Source organism: Dreissena polymorpha, chromosome 11 (assembly GCF_020536995.1).
Source record: "Dreissena polymorpha isolate Duluth1 chromosome 11, UMN_Dpol_1.0, whole genome shotgun sequence".
NCBI classification, from domain to species: Eukaryota; Metazoa; Mollusca; class Bivalvia; order Myida; family Dreissenidae; genus Dreissena; species Dreissena polymorpha.
In genome coordinates this window covers 51,018,683-51,039,163 of record NC_068365.1, presented here as the reverse complement: position 1 = coordinate 51,039,163, position 20,481 = coordinate 51,018,683, and the positions used below count along the sequence as shown (strand labels likewise).

The 20,481-nt window shown below is 36.8% G+C and overlaps 1 protein-coding gene across 1 annotated transcript in view; it reads left to right on the top strand.

The window, feature by feature from the left end:
- The first annotated feature begins 20 nt into the window (after positions 1-20).
- Positions 21-20,481, top strand: part of LOC127850079 (transportin-3-like) — a 55,966-nt gene continuing 35,505 nt past the window's right edge. Inside the window, exons 1-4 of the mRNA XM_052382839.1 lie at positions 21-204; positions 3,837-3,926; positions 7,624-7,665; positions 9,704-9,775. Of these exons, the coding sequence (XP_052238799.1) occupies positions 88-204; positions 3,837-3,926; positions 7,624-7,665; positions 9,704-9,775 (321 nt within the window). The 5' untranslated portion in view covers positions 21-87. The remainder of the gene's footprint in view (positions 205-3,836; positions 3,927-7,623; positions 7,666-9,703; positions 9,776-20,481) is intronic.

The following is a 20,481-nucleotide window of genomic DNA, read 5'->3' as shown; positions in this document are numbered from 1 at the left end:
TATTCCGATCCTACAAATCTGTCAGACACACTTCCTGTTAAGGAAATTCGTGATTTGTTTGCCTTGCAAGGCATTTAATAGTTGAAAATGGAGAGTCCTCCGTCTATTGAGACGGTTCAACAAGCTCTCCAAGCCTTGTATAGCGATCCAGATGTTGTTGGAAAAGAAAGAGCTTCCGTATGGCTGGGAGAGCTTCAAAGATCGGTATTAATTTTTTTTATGCGTGATTTTTTTTACTATTTTAGCCAATACATTATTACTTATAAACCAGCAATGCTATTATTTTCACTAACTATTGCATTGTTTGAATTTAAAGCCACAATACTAAGATGTTCTTTAATAATGGAAGCCTAATGCAAGATTGTAAACATGTAACTCAAAGTTGCATGCATTCATTTGATTAAATCATTTATTGCTGAATACTTAAAATATCTGAAATTCCAAATTCGTTGGTCAAGATTTACTTACTTATTGTTTTCCAATGCAGATTCTGGGTGGTTCCTCTTCATCAGACTTGCATATGTTAAACTTTGTTCTGACTTCTGGTTATATTGATAACAGGGGTTCTGAAATATGCTGTCCGAGTTGTCCGAGTCGTCAATTCCCCCTTCCGGACAAGCAGTTTTTGATAGCTGACTTGTCCGGGGACAAGTAAAATTTCCTTGGTAATTTTTTTTCGAGAACGAAACTACTCTATTATCCGAAAATCAAAAACAAAAGTTTATATAAATAGCATATGATTAATCTGCGGACTGGCACACTTTTTCAACTGGAGGTAGGTTATTTTCCGATAATAATTATTGAATGTAGTAAACCAGTCCACGAGTATATATATAGCAACAGCCAATCACGCATAAGAAAACAATTTTAATAGAGAAACCAGCACACATGTGTATAGCAACAGCCAATCACGCATTAGATAACACTTTTCGTACATTGAAAATGGCCGCATACATGTTCTAACGACCTGCATTCGATTTTTATATAATAAAACCACTTCAACGTCAAGCCATGACGATAATCAGACCAATGATAAAATCAGTTCGGCGTCGGAAAAGAAGAGAAAAGCCAAGTATGAATATGATAAACAAACGACGCAAAGCGGAGACGAGAATTTGTTGAGTCTTGGCTAATTGATTTTCCTTGGCTTGAAAACGTTGCCGATGTGTGTAAATGTAAACTTTGTAAGGAGTTTCCTTTATTAGCTGATAATTATATACTTATTTTTAACGGAGATTATTTTATTTCAAGTGAATTGTCAAGTCATGTTGAGATTATTAAATATCCGAGATGGTATCATGTGTGACTTAAACGTGATCTTATTATATGCACATCTTGCTTGTATTTTTTGTTCATGTGAATTTTCTAGTTAACTATGTTTATAATTTAAAATAGATTTAACAAAAGTGTATGCTTGTATTATTTGCTTAATTAGTAATGACATTTTCCTTTATCTATCTTAAAAGTACGGACAAGTACTTCTTTGGTACAGACAAGTGAATTTGTGGGTCCAACTTGTCCGTGGACAAGTAGACTCTTAAAATATTTCAGAACCCCTGGATTACTTTTTCAGCTTTAAAATCCGTATATTTAAATTTTAAGTTCCTGAGTTTCCCAATATTTATCTAATCTATTTTTAGTTAGTATTTAGTGTTTTTATGCCATCCGTAGGGTGGCATTACGGGGGGCATATAGCAGTTGAACTGTTCGTTAGTCAGTCCGTCTGTCCATTGGTCCGAAAACTTTAACAGCCGTTACTTTTTCAATATTGAACATAGCAACTTGATATTTGGCAGCCCTGTTTGGCATGCATGTGCATCTCATGGAGCTGCACATTTTGAGTGATGAAAGGTTAAGGTCATCCTTCAAGCTCAAATGTCAAATATATGGCGTCTGTACGTCCGTCAGAAAACTTAAACATTGGCCATAACTTTTTCAATATTGAAGATAGCAACTTGATATTTAGCATGCATGTGTATCTCATGGAGCTGCACATTTTGAGTGGTGAAAGGTGAAGGTCAAGGTCATCCTTCAAGGTCAAATGTCAAATATATGGCCTCTGTCAGTCCATCGAAAACTTTAACATTGGCCATAACTTTTGCAATATTGAAGATAGCAACTTGATATTTGGCATGCATGGGTATCTCATGGAGCTGCACATTTTGAGTGGTGAAAGGTCAAGGTCATCCTTCAAGGTCAAGGTCAAATTTTGCAATATTGAAGATAGCAACTTGATATTTGGCATCTCATGGAGCTGCACATTTTGAGTGGTGAAAGGTCAAGGTTATTCTTCAAGGTCAAAGGTCAAATATATGGCTTCAAAGCGGCACAGTAGGGGGCATTGTGTTTCACAAACACAGCTTTTGTTGAATTTACAATGCTTTCTGGTAGAGTAATCCATATATATGCTGATCGCACTCATAGGCACTGTTTTCTTATATTTGTTATAATAATAAATACCTTTGTGGGTATATCTTAAGACTGTTGCCCCTCAAGCTTGATGGCGGCTTCGTTTCTCAACATCTTTACAAGAAACATATGTGTTGTTCAATCCTTTGACTATTTTATATTTCAATCATGTCCTTATTCTTCTATAACTGTCAAGTTGGGAGTTTGAGCGTATGTAGTCTTTCAGGATTTGACAGTTTACCGTAGGTTTCCACGTATAGCGCGCAGTGTTTTACCTCCAAAATTCAAATTTAAAAGCTGGTGCGCGCTATACATTGATACAACGCTGTCCTGGCTGCTAAATTGGTAAAAAATATGTTGTGTAATCGTAAATAATCAAAATGGCCGCCATGTTTTTTCTAGAAAACTTCCACCCTATAATCGTACAGACTGAGGGGCCATTGTCAAAACAACAAAAAGTCGCTACTGGTAGATATGGAAGTGGAAGAAGAAGTTTTGGTAAAAAATAAATTTGTTTGAATAAACTTGCGGATATTTCTTTGTTTGTGTTTTTACACTTCTTTATTGATGAATTCCGATGGGGATTGTTGTCGACATTCTGGAGAGCAGGCAAGGGTAGGTGAGAACGAGGTCTTTTTTGCGGGTAACGGTAGGTGTAAAGGGGGTCATTTTGCACTTTGTAATTGGCAGATGTTCTTGAGTAATATGTGCCACGACTTGTTAAGACGCTAATTGACATTTGAGACACTAATTGACACTTGAGAACATGAAGATATGCAATTTCATTTTGTGTTTATAAATATTGAACATTCAACAGTGGTGTACCTCAACAACTGTATCCCTGTCTCCCATGCCACATTCAAATTTACCGGTAATGCCCATGCTGTCCCCGAGGAAAAATCTCACGATGTACACTAATTCTTATTTTCTCACGTTTTTCACGAAAAGCACATGGACTGTTAATCTTTTGCTAGAAAATTACAAAATTGTCAGAAAAGTATAGTGCTATGCAACCCATGATCCTAATCATAATGACGCTTCCAATTTTGAATGCTTAATTAAGCTTTCCAATGCTCCCGATTATTGGATTGTGCAATAGTAAAATGGCGGCCATTTTCGGTCTGATTTGGTGGTTTTATTGTCTTTAAATATTTTTTTCTCCATTTTTGCATTTAAAAACGACCTGCGCGCTATACACGGGAGCGCGCTATATGTGGAAACCTACGGTACTTAACACTGGATTTTGCTTTGTGGCCCTCCTTTATACTCCTTCTATGAGATTAACGTGCCTTGCTTTGTATGGCGCCCAGAGAGAGTTAGCGTAATCCAAATGGACCCTTACCAGCAACTTAATTACATTTGATTAGTGAAATTTTGAGCTCAAGAAAAATTACTCTGGGGACTTTATTTGTCTTCTCTATTTACAGGTCCACGCTTGGCAGATTGCAGATCAGTTGCTGACATTGCATCAGAGTCTGGAGTCGTGCTATTTTGCAGCCCAAACTATGAGAACAAAGGTGATATTTGTATTAGAATATATATAAATTTTGCACTGGGATGTTTGTTACCATCGGTTTGTTTAGTGTATCACCAATGATTTCTGTTTGGAAATGTCTACCTTATGTATGGGGACTTCTGTGAAAAGAAAATTTCAATATAAATGGTAGTACATTAAGTGACAGGTATAAGTAACTACGGAACATTTCTTGTTTATGTATGCATTTGATTGTTTTTGCAAAGCACTAGCAAATGCATACTTCAGATAATGAAGCATGCACATTGTTACAAATATACCAACTAAACAACTTTATTTTGTTTATATTCTTAATAACATATTATTTTTAGCTCACCTGAGCACAACGTGCTCATGGTGAACTTTTGTGATCGCCTTTTGTCAGTCGTCCGTTGTCCGTCATGCGTTGTGTGATGTCAACATTTGCCTTGTTCACTCTCTAGAGGCCCCATTTATTGTCCAATCTTTATGAAATTTGGTCAGAAGATAGGTTTCAATGATATGTTGGATGAGTTTGAAAATGGTTACGTTTGCTTGAAAAACATGGCTGCCAAGGGGCGGGGCATTTTGCCTTATATGGCTTTAAAAAAAATCTTGTTAACACTCTAGAGGCCACATTTATTGTCTGATCTTCATGAAACTTGGTCAGAAGATTCATCCCAATAATATCATGGACGAGTTCAAAAATGATGCCAGTTGGTTGAAAAACATGGCCGCCAGGGGGCGGGGCATTTTTCCTTACATGGCTATAGTAAAACCTTGTTAACACTCTAGAGGCCACATTTATTTTCTGATCTTCATGAAACTTGCTCAGAAGATTTGTCCCACTGATGTCTTTGAAGAGTTCAAAAAAGGTAACTTTTGCTTGAAAAACATGGCTGCCAAGGGGCTGGGCATTTTTCCTTATATGGCTATTGTAAAATCTTGTTAACACTCTAGAGGCCACATTTATTGTCCAATCTTAATGAAACTTGGTCAGAAGATTCATCCCAGAACTATCTTAGACAAATATGAAATGATGCCGGTTGGTTGAAAAACATGGCCACCAGTCCAGGGGGCGGGGCATTTTTCCTTATATGGCTATAGTAAAACCTTGTTAACACTCTAGAGGCCACATTTATTGTCCAATCTTGATGAAATATGGTCAGAAGATTTGTCTTAATGATATCTTGGATGAATTGGAAAATTGTTATGTTTGCTTGAATAACATGGCCGCCAAGGGGCGGGACATTTTTCCTTATATGGCTATATAAGGCTATAGTAAAATCTTGTTAACACTCTAGAGGCCACATTTATATTCCGATCTAAATGAAATTCGGTCAGAAGATTCATCCCAATAATATCTTGGACGAGTTCAAACATGATGATGGTTGGTTGAAAAACATGGCCATCACAGGGGCAGGGCTATTTTCCTTATATGGCTATAGTAAAACCTTGTTAACACTCTAGAGGTCACATTTATTTTCTGATCATCATGAAACTTGGTCAGAAGATTTTTCCAAATGATATCTTCAATGAGTTCATAAATGGTTTTGGTAGCTTTAAAAACATGGCCACCAGGGGCGGGGCATTTTCCTTATATGGCTATAGTAAAATCTTGTTAACACTCTAGAGGCCACATTTATTGTCCAATCTTCATGAAATTTGGTCAGAAGATTGGGCTCAATGATATCTTGGATGAGTTCGAAAATAATTATATTTGCTTGAAAAAAAATGGCTTCCAAGGGGCGGGGCATTTTTCCTGATATGGCTATAGTAAAATCTTGTTAACACTCTAGAGGCCACATTTACTGTCCGATCTTCATGAAACTTTGTCAGAAGATTCATCCCGATAATATCTTGGATGAGTTAAAAAATTATGCCTGTTGCAGTGTCCGACAAATTTCCTATTTCTCAGGTAGCCCACTGGGCTACCAATAAAAATATTTGGTAGCCCATACAATTTTCCTACAAAATGATAAGAGACAGGTTTTCATCTTTATTTTATTTCTTCATTTACATATACATAATATGTATACATACATATACATAATACAGCAAGTAGTCTGATGTACACAGTCAATATCGTAAATCAATGTTACAGTACAGGAACCTTGTACTTCAATGTAAATGTACCAAAGAAAATCGTATACTACATGTAGATATTACATGTATGTGTACTTAAATTCGGACAGCACGTAAAATCAGAAACGTAAATGAAGCGTTTAGATGATCAATACGATTGACTCGTATGGTGTTAATAAATGAAATTGCCCTTTTTAACAACAAATACCGAGTTTCAAGAAATCAAGATTATTAAATCATTTTTTTACTTGTGTCCGACTTTATGTACTGTCCGAATTTACGTATTGCATCCGTATGTTACGACACTTTTGTGCAATCAGTATACAATACAATAATTGTTTCAGTAATGAAGGAACTGATACAGCGTAACGGTAACGAAACAGCGTGTTTACATTATATTTTATTAAGAGGAAATGTCAATGCCAAATAATTCGCGAGATAACCCGGTACTTTAGTTGAAATTCACAACGATACTTTTAATGGAAATTAAATGATCTCAATTTTGTACCCGCTACGAAATTTTTATTTATAAATAAATACACTAACGCAAATTTTCGCGCGCATTTTATCTGGACAAAGAAAATCATTTATTAAATGTAGAATTTTGTAACCTAAAATAGCGTGCACACAACGCGTGCAAACCGTGGCAGGTGATTTACGCATGTTGCAATACAACGGTCCTGATTGGGAGCTTATTTCATCATATCTTTAAATAGATCCATATGCCGAAATTCATTTGACACTTTAGAAAAATTCTAACGTTTTTGTTTATGACTCTTATCGTCTATATTACCCACCCATAATTTGGTTTTAAAAATATAAATCGGGCATATATGGGATGATTGATTAACAGTCGATTAATCAAATTATTAATTGACAATGCAAACTAATTAGCAGGTGTTAACCACGTTCACACCGTTGTTATTAATATTCCTTTTCGGTTTTGTTACCGTTTTGAAGATTCCGCTATTGTTTTGTATTATTTAATGTTCGGCGTCCTTGGATATTTAACGACATCAAAAACGTTGTCGCTTTTACTCATTGTTGCGGTTAACAAAGAATTCCATACTGCGAAATGATGTTGCATCATGTGCTATCCAACCAGCTCTCATTATATAATTAGCAGACGACAAATGTTGATTCTGATTGGATGATTAAAATACACTGTTACTGTTTACGACATTACCGCAAGTGATCGGTGACTGATTAGATAATTGATTGCACTTTGTTATCGGATTATAAGCAATACACAGTGTACAAACACATGGTCAGCGTGTTTATTCTACGTATGTCTGTCAATAAACTGGGCTACCGCTCTTATAGATTTATAGTAGCCCGGCGGGCGTCAGCTGGAAAATTTCAGTAGCCCGATGAAAAATTTCGGTAGCCCCCGGCTCCGGGCAATGGATTTGTCGGACACTGCTGTTGGTTGAAAAACAGTGCTGCCAGGGGGCGGGGCATTTTTCCATATATGGCTATTATAAGTAAAACCTTGTTAACACTCTAGAGGCCACATTTATTTTCCGATCTTCGTGAAACTTGGTCAGAAGATTTGTCCCAATAATATCTTGTTATCTCAGGTGAGCGACTTTGGGCCTTTCTGGCCCTCTTGTTTTAATTTTGTCTTTTTGTTCCAGATACAGTATGCCTTTCATGAGTTGCCTGAAAATGTGCATCAGGTAAAACTTAATTAGTGACGTCATTACTGGTGATCAGTTTGTGGATGGAATGAAAAATTATCTTTAATTTTGATTGTTAAAAATGAAAAATATTGATGTCTGTGGTGTCTTTAATCTGTAATGTCTGGTGGTGTGAAAAAAACCCACAAAATAACCCAAAACAGTAACAACATAAAACAATAAAGAAACGTACACATCAACAACTAAAAACAATTACCAACACATAGCAACAACATGTCACAACAATAAAAAATAAATAGAACATACAAAAAACAATTATCAAAACATAGCATCAACATAATATACCCGGTAGCCGCTTTATGAGCAAAATACAAATAATTGAAATTAATAGCAACAACTAAAAAACAATAAATGATTCATAGCAACATCATAAAACCCAGGGCCTTTCACCCTTATATAACTGGGGCCGAAATTCGGCCCCTTCCCAATTGAAAATAAGGTAATTTTTTGCCAAAATTGGTAGAGGAATTTTCCAAATTAATCCAAATAAAGAAAAAAAAAATTATTTTTTTTACTTAGACATATTGGGCAACTCCCAAATTGAAAGCAATGAGCTCTAATATGATTAAGAATGCACCACAATGTGTCTTTTAAAACGTCTGCACAATTAAAAAGACCCTGTTTCAAAACTTTGTTAAAACACGGTCTTCCCAAAATGAGCAGTTATCGCGCGTGAAATTCTCAATCTGAAAGGCTTGGGCCTCTTCCCAATTTCCTGATGAAAAGCCCTGAAACCATTGACAATACATGAGAACGACAAAAACAATTAATTTTTCAAATGATTTTTTTTTAAATTGCGCATGTTTTTTGCTCTCCACCTTTTGAAATAGAACAGACAAAAGTCATTTAAGAAAACTACTTCAATCCTTCTTCTTGCATAAAAAGAACAAAAACTTTGAAGCTGCCATTTTGTGATAAATATTGCATGTTAGATTCAAAACATAATTATACATTTTCACAGGTGGGTCTTATTTATAAATTTTAAAGTTTTATTAGTGGTTGAAGGTTTTATCAGAAATTCAGATCAAAAGTTGTAATCAATATGTTGAATGAGTAGTCATTTATGAATGCCATCTCATCCATGACATTTGTTTTAGGCTGAAACAAGTTTGAATACCAGCTTGTCCTGAAACTGTATCTTTGGGAAGAATCGTGGGTTGGGGAAATATCTAGCTACAAGAACTTTGCTCAAGATCTACTTCCAGAAATGTGTCTTGGCTGCTCTATAGTTGAGTGGGGTACCGTACATGCACTCTCAATAACAGAACAATTTAACACACCTCTGTTTAAACTGGGGAAACACTTGTGTTTAGGTCGGTAAATATATGTTGGTATGTTACATTTTCCAAACTGTGACAACTATTGGCGTTGATTTTCTATGTGTTATGTGTATGAAATGTCATGAAAGGCTCTTCATTTTCTTAAAAAAAAATTTTGAACAAGATATTTTCTTGACATGGCCTGTTTAAGATAATAAATTGTACATCCAATTTGAAAACTTGAAATACAAAAAAATATCAATAGAATAGACAATTGCTATTTCAATTGAAATGATTTGTTTGTGTTTTAATGGGTTTATAAATAACATAGTTTCGAGTCATCCAGTTGAAGTCTCTTTTTTGTGAACCCGCTTATTGGTGAAAATGTTTAAGAGCTATTCAGAAGAGTAAGTTTTGCAGTGCAAACAGTTTTTCACATTTTACCAAAGTTGGGGCCAACCTTCAGCCCATACTCTATCTCAAAAGAGTATGTTTGTTTTTTCAAAATGACTTCCTACAATTTACCATCTAAGGTTTCAAAAAATGATTAGTACATTTCTCTATCCAGCTCTATAAGTTGGACTTAGTTTATTTAATATTGAAAACATTTTGTTCTAAATTTTAAAGTTATTGTTTACAAAAACATAATATTACCAACTTCCTAATTTTTAGGAAAAACAAAGTGATTTTTTAAATCCTTATAAAGGCCCCAGCTCCATTCCCAAAACAGTGTGAAAAAAGGCTGGTTTATATTTCAGTCATTGAGGGACTCTCTGCTGGAACACGCTGGGAAGGTGACCTCGGACACTGCACATGTGATTGTTACCCAGGTGAGAAAATGTGGTCACCGTGAATGTGATAAAAATTAGCATTAGCACATAAACCCTGCATTTGATGTACAGCCTAGGCAATACTATTGATTTAATTAGCGAGGCTTTTTCGGAAAAAACTGGAGCTATTGTCATAGCCAGCTTGTCGTCCGACGTCCGCGTAGGCGTCGTGCTAAAACCTTCACATTGGCCATAACTTTTTAAATATTGAAGATAGCAACTTGATATTTGGCATGCATGTGTATCTCATGCAGCTGCACATTTTGAGTGGTAAAATTTCAAGGTGAACATCATCCTTCAAGGTCTAGGGTCGAAAAAACAAAGTCAAGGAAAGTAATAAGCTTTAAATGGACATAGTTATCTGACCTGCCCACGAATATATTTTTGTTAAATTAATCAAATCGGTGCAGTAGGCAGCATTGTGTTTCTGACAAACACATTGTGGTTAAAGGTCAAGGTCATCCTTTACGGTCTACGGTAAAAAATACAAATATAAGGGAAGTTATAAGCTTTAAAGGGAGATAATTATTCAATATTGAACATTGCCACTTATATATTTGGCATGCATGTGTACCTCATAGAGCTGCACATTTTGAGTGGTGAATCTACAGTCACGGTAGTGGCTTTTAATAATTTCTACTTAAAATAGAGATTTGTTACAGACAATTATTTTTAAGGGAAGTAATTTATATAATTATAAATCTCCCCCCCCCCCCCCGCCCCCCCCCCCCCCCCCCCGTTGGATTGGACAAAATTCAAGGGAAGTAATAACCTTTAAAGGGAGATGATTTCTATACCTGCCAAATGATAAATATATATTTTATTTCAATGCGGCGCAGTAGGCAGCATTGTGTTTCTGACAAACACATCTCTTGTTGGGTCACAAGGTCAAGGTCACTGTGACCTCTAAAAAAAATAATTTTTGACAAGCTTTCGCAGCCAAGCGTGGCACCCGTTATGCGGTGCTCATGTTGCATTTGGGTTGGTCAGTTTGATCAGTATTTTTTTGTATTTTTTTTGCTCACCTTAGCATTAACCCTTTACCACTTAGATACGTATTTTTAGCTCATCTATTTTTTGAACAAACAATTATGAGCTATTGTCATCACCTTGGCGTCGGGGTTCGGTTAAGTTTTGCGTTTAGGTACACTTTTCTCATAAAGTATCAATGCTATTGCATTCAAACTTGGTACACTTACTTACTATCATGAGGGGACTGGGCAGGCAAAGTTAGATAATTCTGGCTTGCATTTTGACAGAATTATGTGCCCTTTTTATACTTAGAAAATTGAAAAATTTGGTTAAGTTTTGTGTTTAGGTACATTTTATTCCTTAAGTATCAAAGCTATTGCTTTCATACTTGCAACACTTACTAACTATCATAAGGGGACTGTGCAGGCAAAGTTATGTAACTCTGACTGGCATTTTGACAGAATTATGTGCCCTTTTTATACATAGAAAATTGAAAATTTGGTTACGTTTTGTGTTAAGGTCCACTTTTTTCCTAAAGTATCAAAGCCATTGCTTTCATACTTGCAACACTTACTAGCTATCGTAAGGGGACTGTGCAGGCATAGTTATTTATCCCATTTTCACCGCGACATTGACGGTATAACACGTTGTGGAATATACTTGCTTGTATTCAACACTGTGGAATATACCTGTCGCGTGCACGGACTACTTTTTAAATGACGTCATGCGATATGCGCTAAAATTAGGTTGATATTGTTTGGTTCATTGATCGAATTTTAAGGTCACCCATGAAAATAAAATGTGCATATTTTGCAGAAAAAAATATATATGACATATTCACCAAAAGAAATGTTGAAATAAAATATAAAATTACACGATTTTTGTTTTGTTATTTTTTTATTTATATTTACTTTACCACTGAATGATTTTGCATAAGAAACAAAGTCGACAAAACTTGAGCTTCAAAATTATACGACCTTCAACCTTTAAATCTAGTCATATGACATTATTTAGTGTAATGTGCATTGTTTATAACCAAAGCATATACTTTTGACATGTAACTTAAATATTAAGAATGTACAACAAGCCATACACATATCGCACAGTTCATGAATAATCTGCTATGTTTGCTTTCCTATTTAATTAACGTTAGGCATAGAGCTGTGTAAAGTATAAGATGGTAAAAATAGCACCACACTGGAATTGGGAACGTCCCATTTGTACACGGGTATTTTCTACTCATTCATCTGTTGTGTACTTGAATGTTTTCCATTCTTTGTGTATTTATATATTAGATTATTTTTTCGTACAATAAGCGCATTTACCATAGATAAAAAAAACATTGTGCAAGTTTAAACATAATTATGTTTATATGCAGAAATCTGCAAATGCAACCGAGTTTACCAACGGCTATTATTAGATAAACTGCTCCGGTTCATTTGAACAGCAGTAATGTAGAGTACATGACCACTGGGGGCTGACGAGGTCAAAGCGTAGTCCGTTTCACTACGACGTCGAGTATATGTTTTACTACGAAAACATTGTTTAAATACACATGACATCGAGAACGGATTAGTCGAAAATTGTGTTTAAAACATGTAAGATTATGATTTTGTAATAACAAAACTCTGAATTTAAGCACAATGTCATTTAATAGGTCTGTTACATCAAATTATAATCCAAGATGAGTCTGGTTTATGCTGTTAAACATGAAATAGACCGCTGACTTATCAAACCGAAGTCAAGTTTGACTTAAAAAAATGCAATTAAGGTTTACAACTGTGTTTAATTGACACAATTTTACAATTTCCATATTGATCTATGTATTGTTAAGCCACTGGTGTGTTTAGAAATGTGTAGGGTGACCCAGTTATCAGAAATAAAGGCTACATATTATTATAAGGCATGATCATGTCTCTGACAGTATACGTATATGCCTCGCTACGACAACGCTTTAGCGTGCATGCGTTTCTCACAGAAGACATATTGGTTATCTCTCAAAGGCAAAATAAAGAAAAAAATATTTTAGTACCGAGTCATGGAGTGGCTGGATGTTTCCTTTGAGACAGAGGTAGTAACAACGGCACAACATGAGCCGAAGCGCACAGTCGACATGGTAATGCACATTATTATGATATAATTACATTCACGAAACGGAAACGATTAAAATCGAAAATCCATATATAAGATAAGATGACAGTTGAGAGTCGAGAACCTAATGTCGTCGGTCTCAATAAAAATGACGCATCTTCACCTTTTGACAATCCCTTATACGTTCATTTTGATAGAGACCGACGATAGGTTTTCAGCATACGGTACTCTTTATCAAATGACATTCGATTCTCGTTATCCCCAACTCGCTTATCTCGAAACTCTGCATATGTCAAAGTAAATCCCATGTCCTAACTTCGATCATTATTTATCTCATACGGATTTTGATTTTTACATTGTATATATCAAAGCGATTTTCTTAAAAATCGGTTATCGTCAACTAATTTTGAGGTGAATTTCATGTTCGTATACATGATTGTACCTGTAAAATCCACACCTGTAACAGCCGTAAGGTGTGGAAAGTAGGACCCCAATGGCACAAATCCGCAATTGCATAATCAATATATTGTTGTAAAGGTGTGGCAGTGGGTTTCTGTCACAACTGCGTACATGACGGCCGGTAAATTTACCTCGTGTTACAATGCGGTTAAGGCTCAGTCTCACTATGATGCCGGCGGAGCCCCAGTGCGTGATCAGGCATCTACCGGGATGAACCGGGGCCCTACCGGGATGAACCGGTGCTCCACCGGGATGAACCGTGGACGACCGGGGACATCCGGGACTCCACCGGGAAAGTATTAAAATGTTTAATACCTCCGGGGTGAACCGGGAGTCACTGGGAAGGACCGGCAACGACCTGCGTGGCACCTGGAACAACCGGCACTGTACCGGGAACAACCGGGACGGCACCTTAGCTCCACCGGGGCCCAAACACACCCCGGCAGAGCTACGGCAACGCCCCGGTAGAGCCCCAGTGAATTCCGGCAGAGTCCCTTTATAGCTACGTTACATAAGTAAACCGGTGCTCTGACGGTACCGTCCCGGTTGTTCCCGGTGCAGTCCCGGTTGTTTCCAGTGCCAAGCCGGTTATTGCCGATCCTTCCCGGTAACTCCTGGTTCATCCCGGAGGTATTAAACATTTGAATACTTTCCCGGTGGAGCCCCGGTTGTCCCCGGTTAAACCGGGGCGTTGGCGCAGCTCTGCCGGGGTCTGATGCCGGTATAACCCCGGTGAGTGCCGGCGTAGTGACGGTATACCGGGGCTCTGCCGGGACTCTGCAGGCTTTCACCGGGTTCAACCTTTTCGTTTGGATGTTCATGCGCACAGTGAAGCACGGCATCTTTTGCACTGGGAAATGGCAGTCTGCAGTAACTGCAAACTGCATGTGATATGTCCTGAAATGGATACAGAAACTTCGTTGAGCCACCTATACATTATATTTGTACTTCGTTGCGGAACCAATACATACTCTGTGCGAAACCTTTACATAAAGCGACTTGTAATTTCCTTCGAAACAAAGCATTTGCATAATTAAAATATATGTTCGTAACCTGTTTTGTACTTTAAAATGTGTAATGTACACTGAATCAAAGTAAAATGTAGTTTTATTTAATTTAAGTAACCGTAATTGGCTATTTTAACAGAATAACCACCTTATGCATTGCTTCAAATCAAAATATTTCGATTTTAGCTCAAAATAAACTTAAAGGTTGCAACTACGCGCATTTGTTATTAGTTTGTTATTGAAAATAAGTACCTACCATTACTGGATGTTCCGTTCTCTAATCCATAAACACCAGAAAATATGAAACTCGCCTGATTTAGTAGTGTATTTACACCATGTTTTCGTAGTAAAACATATACCCGACGTCGTAGCGAAACGGACTACGCTTTGACCTCGTCAGCCCCCAGTGATGACGTAGCGTGTGACGAAGAAGAAAGTTTATCGCGTTCATATACTCATTTGAATAAAGTGATAGAATGGCATAAGGGTCTTTATTTAACTATGCTAAAATAATTATTAAAGACCCTAGATGCAAAATCGTCAATAATTGAGTTAAATGGATTATTAGATGGATTTTAAAGGATAATTAAAGGTAAGATACTAGTTCTTACATGTTTTGATTTTTGATTGTACTTTTGTCGTTCCCTGATCTCGGGGAAATGATTTTAACATGGGCGCCATTGATGCATCGGATCACACACGGCATACCCATAACATTATATAAAAAACACGTTCTGCGCGTCCTGAAATTCGTCGTCCGAAGTCGGAAAACGTATTGCCCTGTATATTTTGTCAAATAAAGTGTCAGTCGCTGCAATTGTCTGTTTACTCGTCAAAATTGTCAAGGTCTTCGATAGCTAAAGAAACTTCAGCGTACAGTTTATTTAGTATTGACAGACCTGTACAAAGTCGCGCCAGTCAAAAATCATAAAAAGCGACATTTAAAGTAATGGTAGCCAGAACTAGGTCGTCGATGGTGTACATGTATGTTGACATCGACAGCATTTTGTCAGGAGTAATGGCCGCCATATTGGATTTTGATCATTTTCTTTCGAAAATAAAATAAATTGTAGTAAAGTAAAATCTTCTTTTCGCGGTCGTAATTTGTTAAAATTCGCATACTGCGTAAAATTGAATGTAGGCATATGGTGATATTTTTACTTGTTTTACAGTTTGTGTGTGAATTTTTTAAAGACTATTTCGCGTACCAGAACAAATACATGTATATCACTACGCATGGTTACATTTGTTAGATTTTAAGCGCTTTAATGACGGAATTAAAATTATTGTTAAGGTTATTAGCTCTATTTATGTTAAACGTCACGTTGAAAAATCAAATGGGATAAATAGAATACTAGGATTAGCGTTGAATACAGAGAAGTTTATGTTGCTCGGCTCGAACACCGAAAGCGCTCGCCAAGGCTCGCGCTTCCGGCGTTCTAAGCCTCGCAACATAAACTTCTCTGTATTCAACGCTAACCTAGTATTCTCTATGTAACTCTGACTGGCATTTTGACGGAATTATGTGCCCTTTTTATACTTAGAAAATTGAACATTTGGTTAAGTTTTGTGTTTAGGTCCACTTTTTTCCTTAAGTATCAAAGCCATTTGGTTAAGTATTGTGTTTAGGTCCACTTTTTTCTTAAAGTATCAAAGCCATTGCTTTCATACTTGCAACACTTACTAACTATCGTAAGGGGATTGTTCAGGCAAAGTTATGTAACTCTGACTGGCATTTTGACGGAATTATGGGCCCTTTATACTTGAAAATTTGGTTAAGTTTTGTGTTTTGGTCCACTTTACCCCTAAAGTATCATAGATATTGCTTTCATACTTGGAACACTCACAAACTATCATAAGGGGACAGTAAAGGACAAGTTGCATAACTCTGGTTGTCATTTTTACCGAATAATGGCCCTTTTTTGACTTTGAATATATGGTTACATTTTGTGTTTAGATTCACTTTACTTCTAAAGTATCAAGGCTATTGCTTTTAAACTTTAAACTTTAAATACTTTCATGCTATCATGAGGGTACTGTACCTGGCAAGTTGAATTTGACTTTGAACTTTGAATGACCTTGACTCTCAAGGTCAAATTATTATATTTTGCTAAAATTGCCATAACATCTTTATTTATGATTAGATTCGATTGATACTTTGACAAAACAACTCCAGTGCCTTCCCCAGGAATTTTTTCAGGCGCCCCGGGGCCAATCGGGGGTGGGTTCGGGTGTCCCCTCCCGTCGTTGATTTTTTTTTAATGTAACGTGTCAATTCACGTTCTGTGGTGCGTTATAACTCAAAGAAAAACAGCGTCAAAAGACGTCATTTGGTGCGCTATGACTCTTAAAAAAAATCCCCCAGTCATTAAAAAATATTTGTTTTTTATATTGTTTAATTGTTTTAAAACTTTTCCGCACAGATAGTAAAATCCTGACTCGAACGATTCCCCAATACATCCTTTTCAACCCGACTAGTACTGTATGCTTACTATATTTCACGTTTCTATTTATTACCCGATAATCCCGTTTATTCCGTTTTTATCAATCTCTTTCTGGTAAATATTTACTATAAAAGCTTTCAGTTATTTCTTTAACACAAACCTTGCCATTTTTTAAGTGACTATTTATAGATTTGATGAAATATTGCCTCTGAATATGCGTCAATCCCCTGACCTGTTGTGTGCTTGTTAAAACGCTCAATACACGCCATTTGTATGCAATAGACGCGACGTTGTACATGCTGCATAATTTTCGCGCTCTTTTTAATTGAGAAAAAGATTCGACACAAAATAAATTTGCACTGCTAATTTGAAGCAAAAATACTTAACGTTGCGGTAACATTTACATTCGGAAGTGTGTTTCGGATTAAAAACGCGTTAACATCGACTTACGGGAATGGGTTTCGGATTACAAATTTAATTATTCCCATTTGAGATTTCAACAAATATTAACCGTTGCGTTATAAATTCAACGATAATTTGTGTAAACACTTTACGAGTCAAATAAATGTTTTGACGGAATTATGTATGAAATTCACGTTGTCCACGAGGATCACGGCCGGTTGCCATCATCAGTCTTCTAACTATAGATTATCGGACGAAACATTTACAAGTGTGCGTAATTAATTCAACGAAAATTTGTTAAAGCGCATTACGTGTCGAATAAATGTCAGAAAAACGAGGTGAATCAGTTCTATAAATGGACATGTTGAAATATACATGTACTAGAATTAAATAAATTGTTATCACATAATTGTAACCTGGAGTCATTTGCACAACTTACTCGCTATAATAATTAATTGTTTACCACTCGCAATTAATTTCTCGTATTAATTATGAGTCATAGGTAACACTTGTTTACAGTAAAAAGGTGTGATGATGATGCCCGAAACCGTCTTTAATGTTCTGTACTGTACTAATTACCGGTTTTATATTACTCAAATGGTACAACTTGCTAATCAAGCTGCGATAAACTCTTACTTCATGCCCGACGTCAAACAAAAATAATGGTCGATAGTTCACCCCGCCCTCATAAACATTCGCGTAACCGATTGGACGATGAACTTCACAGTTTGACGACTGGAAAGTTACCAGATACATCCTTGTCAGCATTTAAATTACCGTGTAATGTGGCTAGAAAAATCGATACGCCCCTCATGCTATTCTCTTATCAGTGGATAATCCATTACCCCATGTGGTGTTTATGGCGATTACTTGTGAAAGTAGGTTCCGAGTGCTCTTTTAAAACAGGGAATATTGATACACTGATAGGGAAACCTTGATTATTTTGGACAATCTCCACTTTCTTTTACTGAAGAATACACTGATCGGAAAATTTCAAGCGCCCCGGGGACTCTGATTTCGAAATTCAAGCGCCCCGGCAAGGCGCTTAAATGGCCTGGGGAAGACCCTGAACTCTTACCTGACATACCACAATTGACTCCATCCAAACCATCCCCGACGCCCCCCCCCCCCCCCCCCCAGAATCCCCCCTCAATCCCCCCATTATTTCTTTTTTAATTAAACACACTATTCACACTATTCCACCCCCACCACAAAAAAAATAATTTTTATGCCCCCAGTAGGGTGGCATATAGCAGTGGAACTGTCCGTCAGTATGTCGGTCAGTCTGTCTGTCAGTATAGCAACTTAATATTTGGCATGCATGTGTTTCTCATGGAGCTGCACATTTTGAGTGGTGAAAGGTCAAGGTCATCCTTTAAGGTCAAATGTCAAATTTATGGTGTCTGTCCGTCGGAAAACTTTAACACTGGCCATAACTTTTTAAATATTGAAGATAGCAACTTGATATTTGAAATGCATGTGAATCTCATGAAGCTGAACATTTTGAGTGGTAAAAGGTGAAGGTCATACTTTAAGGTCAAATGTCAAATATATGGCGTTTGTCCGAAAACTTTAACATTGGCCATAACTTTTTTAATGTTGAAGATAGCAACTTGATATTTGGCATGCATGTGTATCTCATGAAGCTGCACATTTTGAGTGGTGGAAGTTCAAGGTCAAGGTCATCCTTCAAGGTCAAAAATAAAAATAATTCAAAGCGGCGTTCTCATGAAGCTGCACATTTTAAGTGGTGGAAGTTCAAGGTCATCCTTCAAGGTCAAGGTCATCCTTCAAGGTCAAAGGTCAAAAAACAAATAAAAATAACAAAGCAGCAATATCATGAAGCTGCACATTTTGAGTGGTGGAAGTTCAAGGTCAAGGTCATTCTTCAAGGTCAAGGACATCCTTCAAGGTCAAAGGTAAAAAAAAAATCAAAGCGGCGTTATCATGAAGCTGCACATTTTGAGTTGTGGAAGTTCAAGGTCATCCTTTAAGGTCAAGGTCATCCTTCAAGGTCAAAGGTAAAAAAAAATTAAAAAATCAAAGCGGCGTTCTCATGAAGCTGCACATTTTGAGTGGTGGGAGTTCAAGGTCAAGGTCATCCTTAAAGGTCCAACAAAAATAAAAAATCAAAGCGGCGTTCTCATGAAGCTGCACATTTCGAGTGGTGGAAGTTCAAGGTCAAGGTCAACCTTCAAGGTCAAGGTCATCCTTCAAGGTCAAAGGTCAAAAAATAAATTCAAAGCAGCGTTCTCATGAAGCTGCACATTTTGAGTGTTGGAAGTTCAAGGTCAAGGTCATTCTTCAAGGTCAAGGTCATCCTTCAAGGTCAAAGGTAAAAAAATAATGATTTCAAAGCGGCGTTATCATGAAGCTGCACATTTTGAGTGGTGGAAGTTCAAGGTCATCCTTCAAGGTCAATGGTAAAAAAAATAATATTTCAAAGCGGCCTTCTCATAAAGCTGCACATTTTGAGTGGTTGAAGTTCAAGGTCAAGGTCATCCTTCAAGGTCAAAGGTAAACAAAAATACAAAAAAATAATAATTTCAAAGCGGCGCGATAGGGGATATGTGTTTCTGACAAACACATCTCTTGTTGTTTTTCAAACATGTTTAAAAAACACAAATATTAAAAAAAAAAAAATTATTTTTGAAATACCGTTCAACCATCCCACCCAAGAATCCCCCCCCCCCCCCAATTTTTTTGTGTGCATTTTTGCATTTTTGGAAGATAATGTAATAAATGACCACACCCCACACTATACACCCCAATCCATTCCACCCCTCCATCCTTTGTGATTGAGATTGGTCCCTACCCCTTAAAAAAGAAAAAAAGATGAGTGGTCTGCACCCGCAAGGCGGTGCTCTTGTTACACATTTGTGGTTCCTTAGAAAGTTAAATGTAATTAAAGACCTTTTTTACTAGATTCAAGTTTTTATGGCTTCACTTCCAACCCTTAGATACTGATGAGCAGCAAACAGCATAAAACCTGAACAGAATGCAAGTTACTCGCAGGCTGTTCTGGATTTATGCTGTTTGCACATAGCCATTTTTACTTGGCTTCTTAGTGGGAAAGGGTTAAGTGGTCACCATATGCCAAGTGTCGTGTGTTGTCTATTGTCAACATTAAGCTTGTTTGTATTCACAATATTCTTGACAATAGTCTTCACAATATTAAAGAGTAATTCTAATCTGGATAAAAAGCCTCCAAAAACTAGGTCACCAAGCCAAATAGTAGAAAACTGAGTTTAAAGCAGTATGTTGGTCAATATAGTGTAAGAATATGTTACTTGAAATCGCAAGATCGGTCCTCTCTCCACAAGCCGTGTCT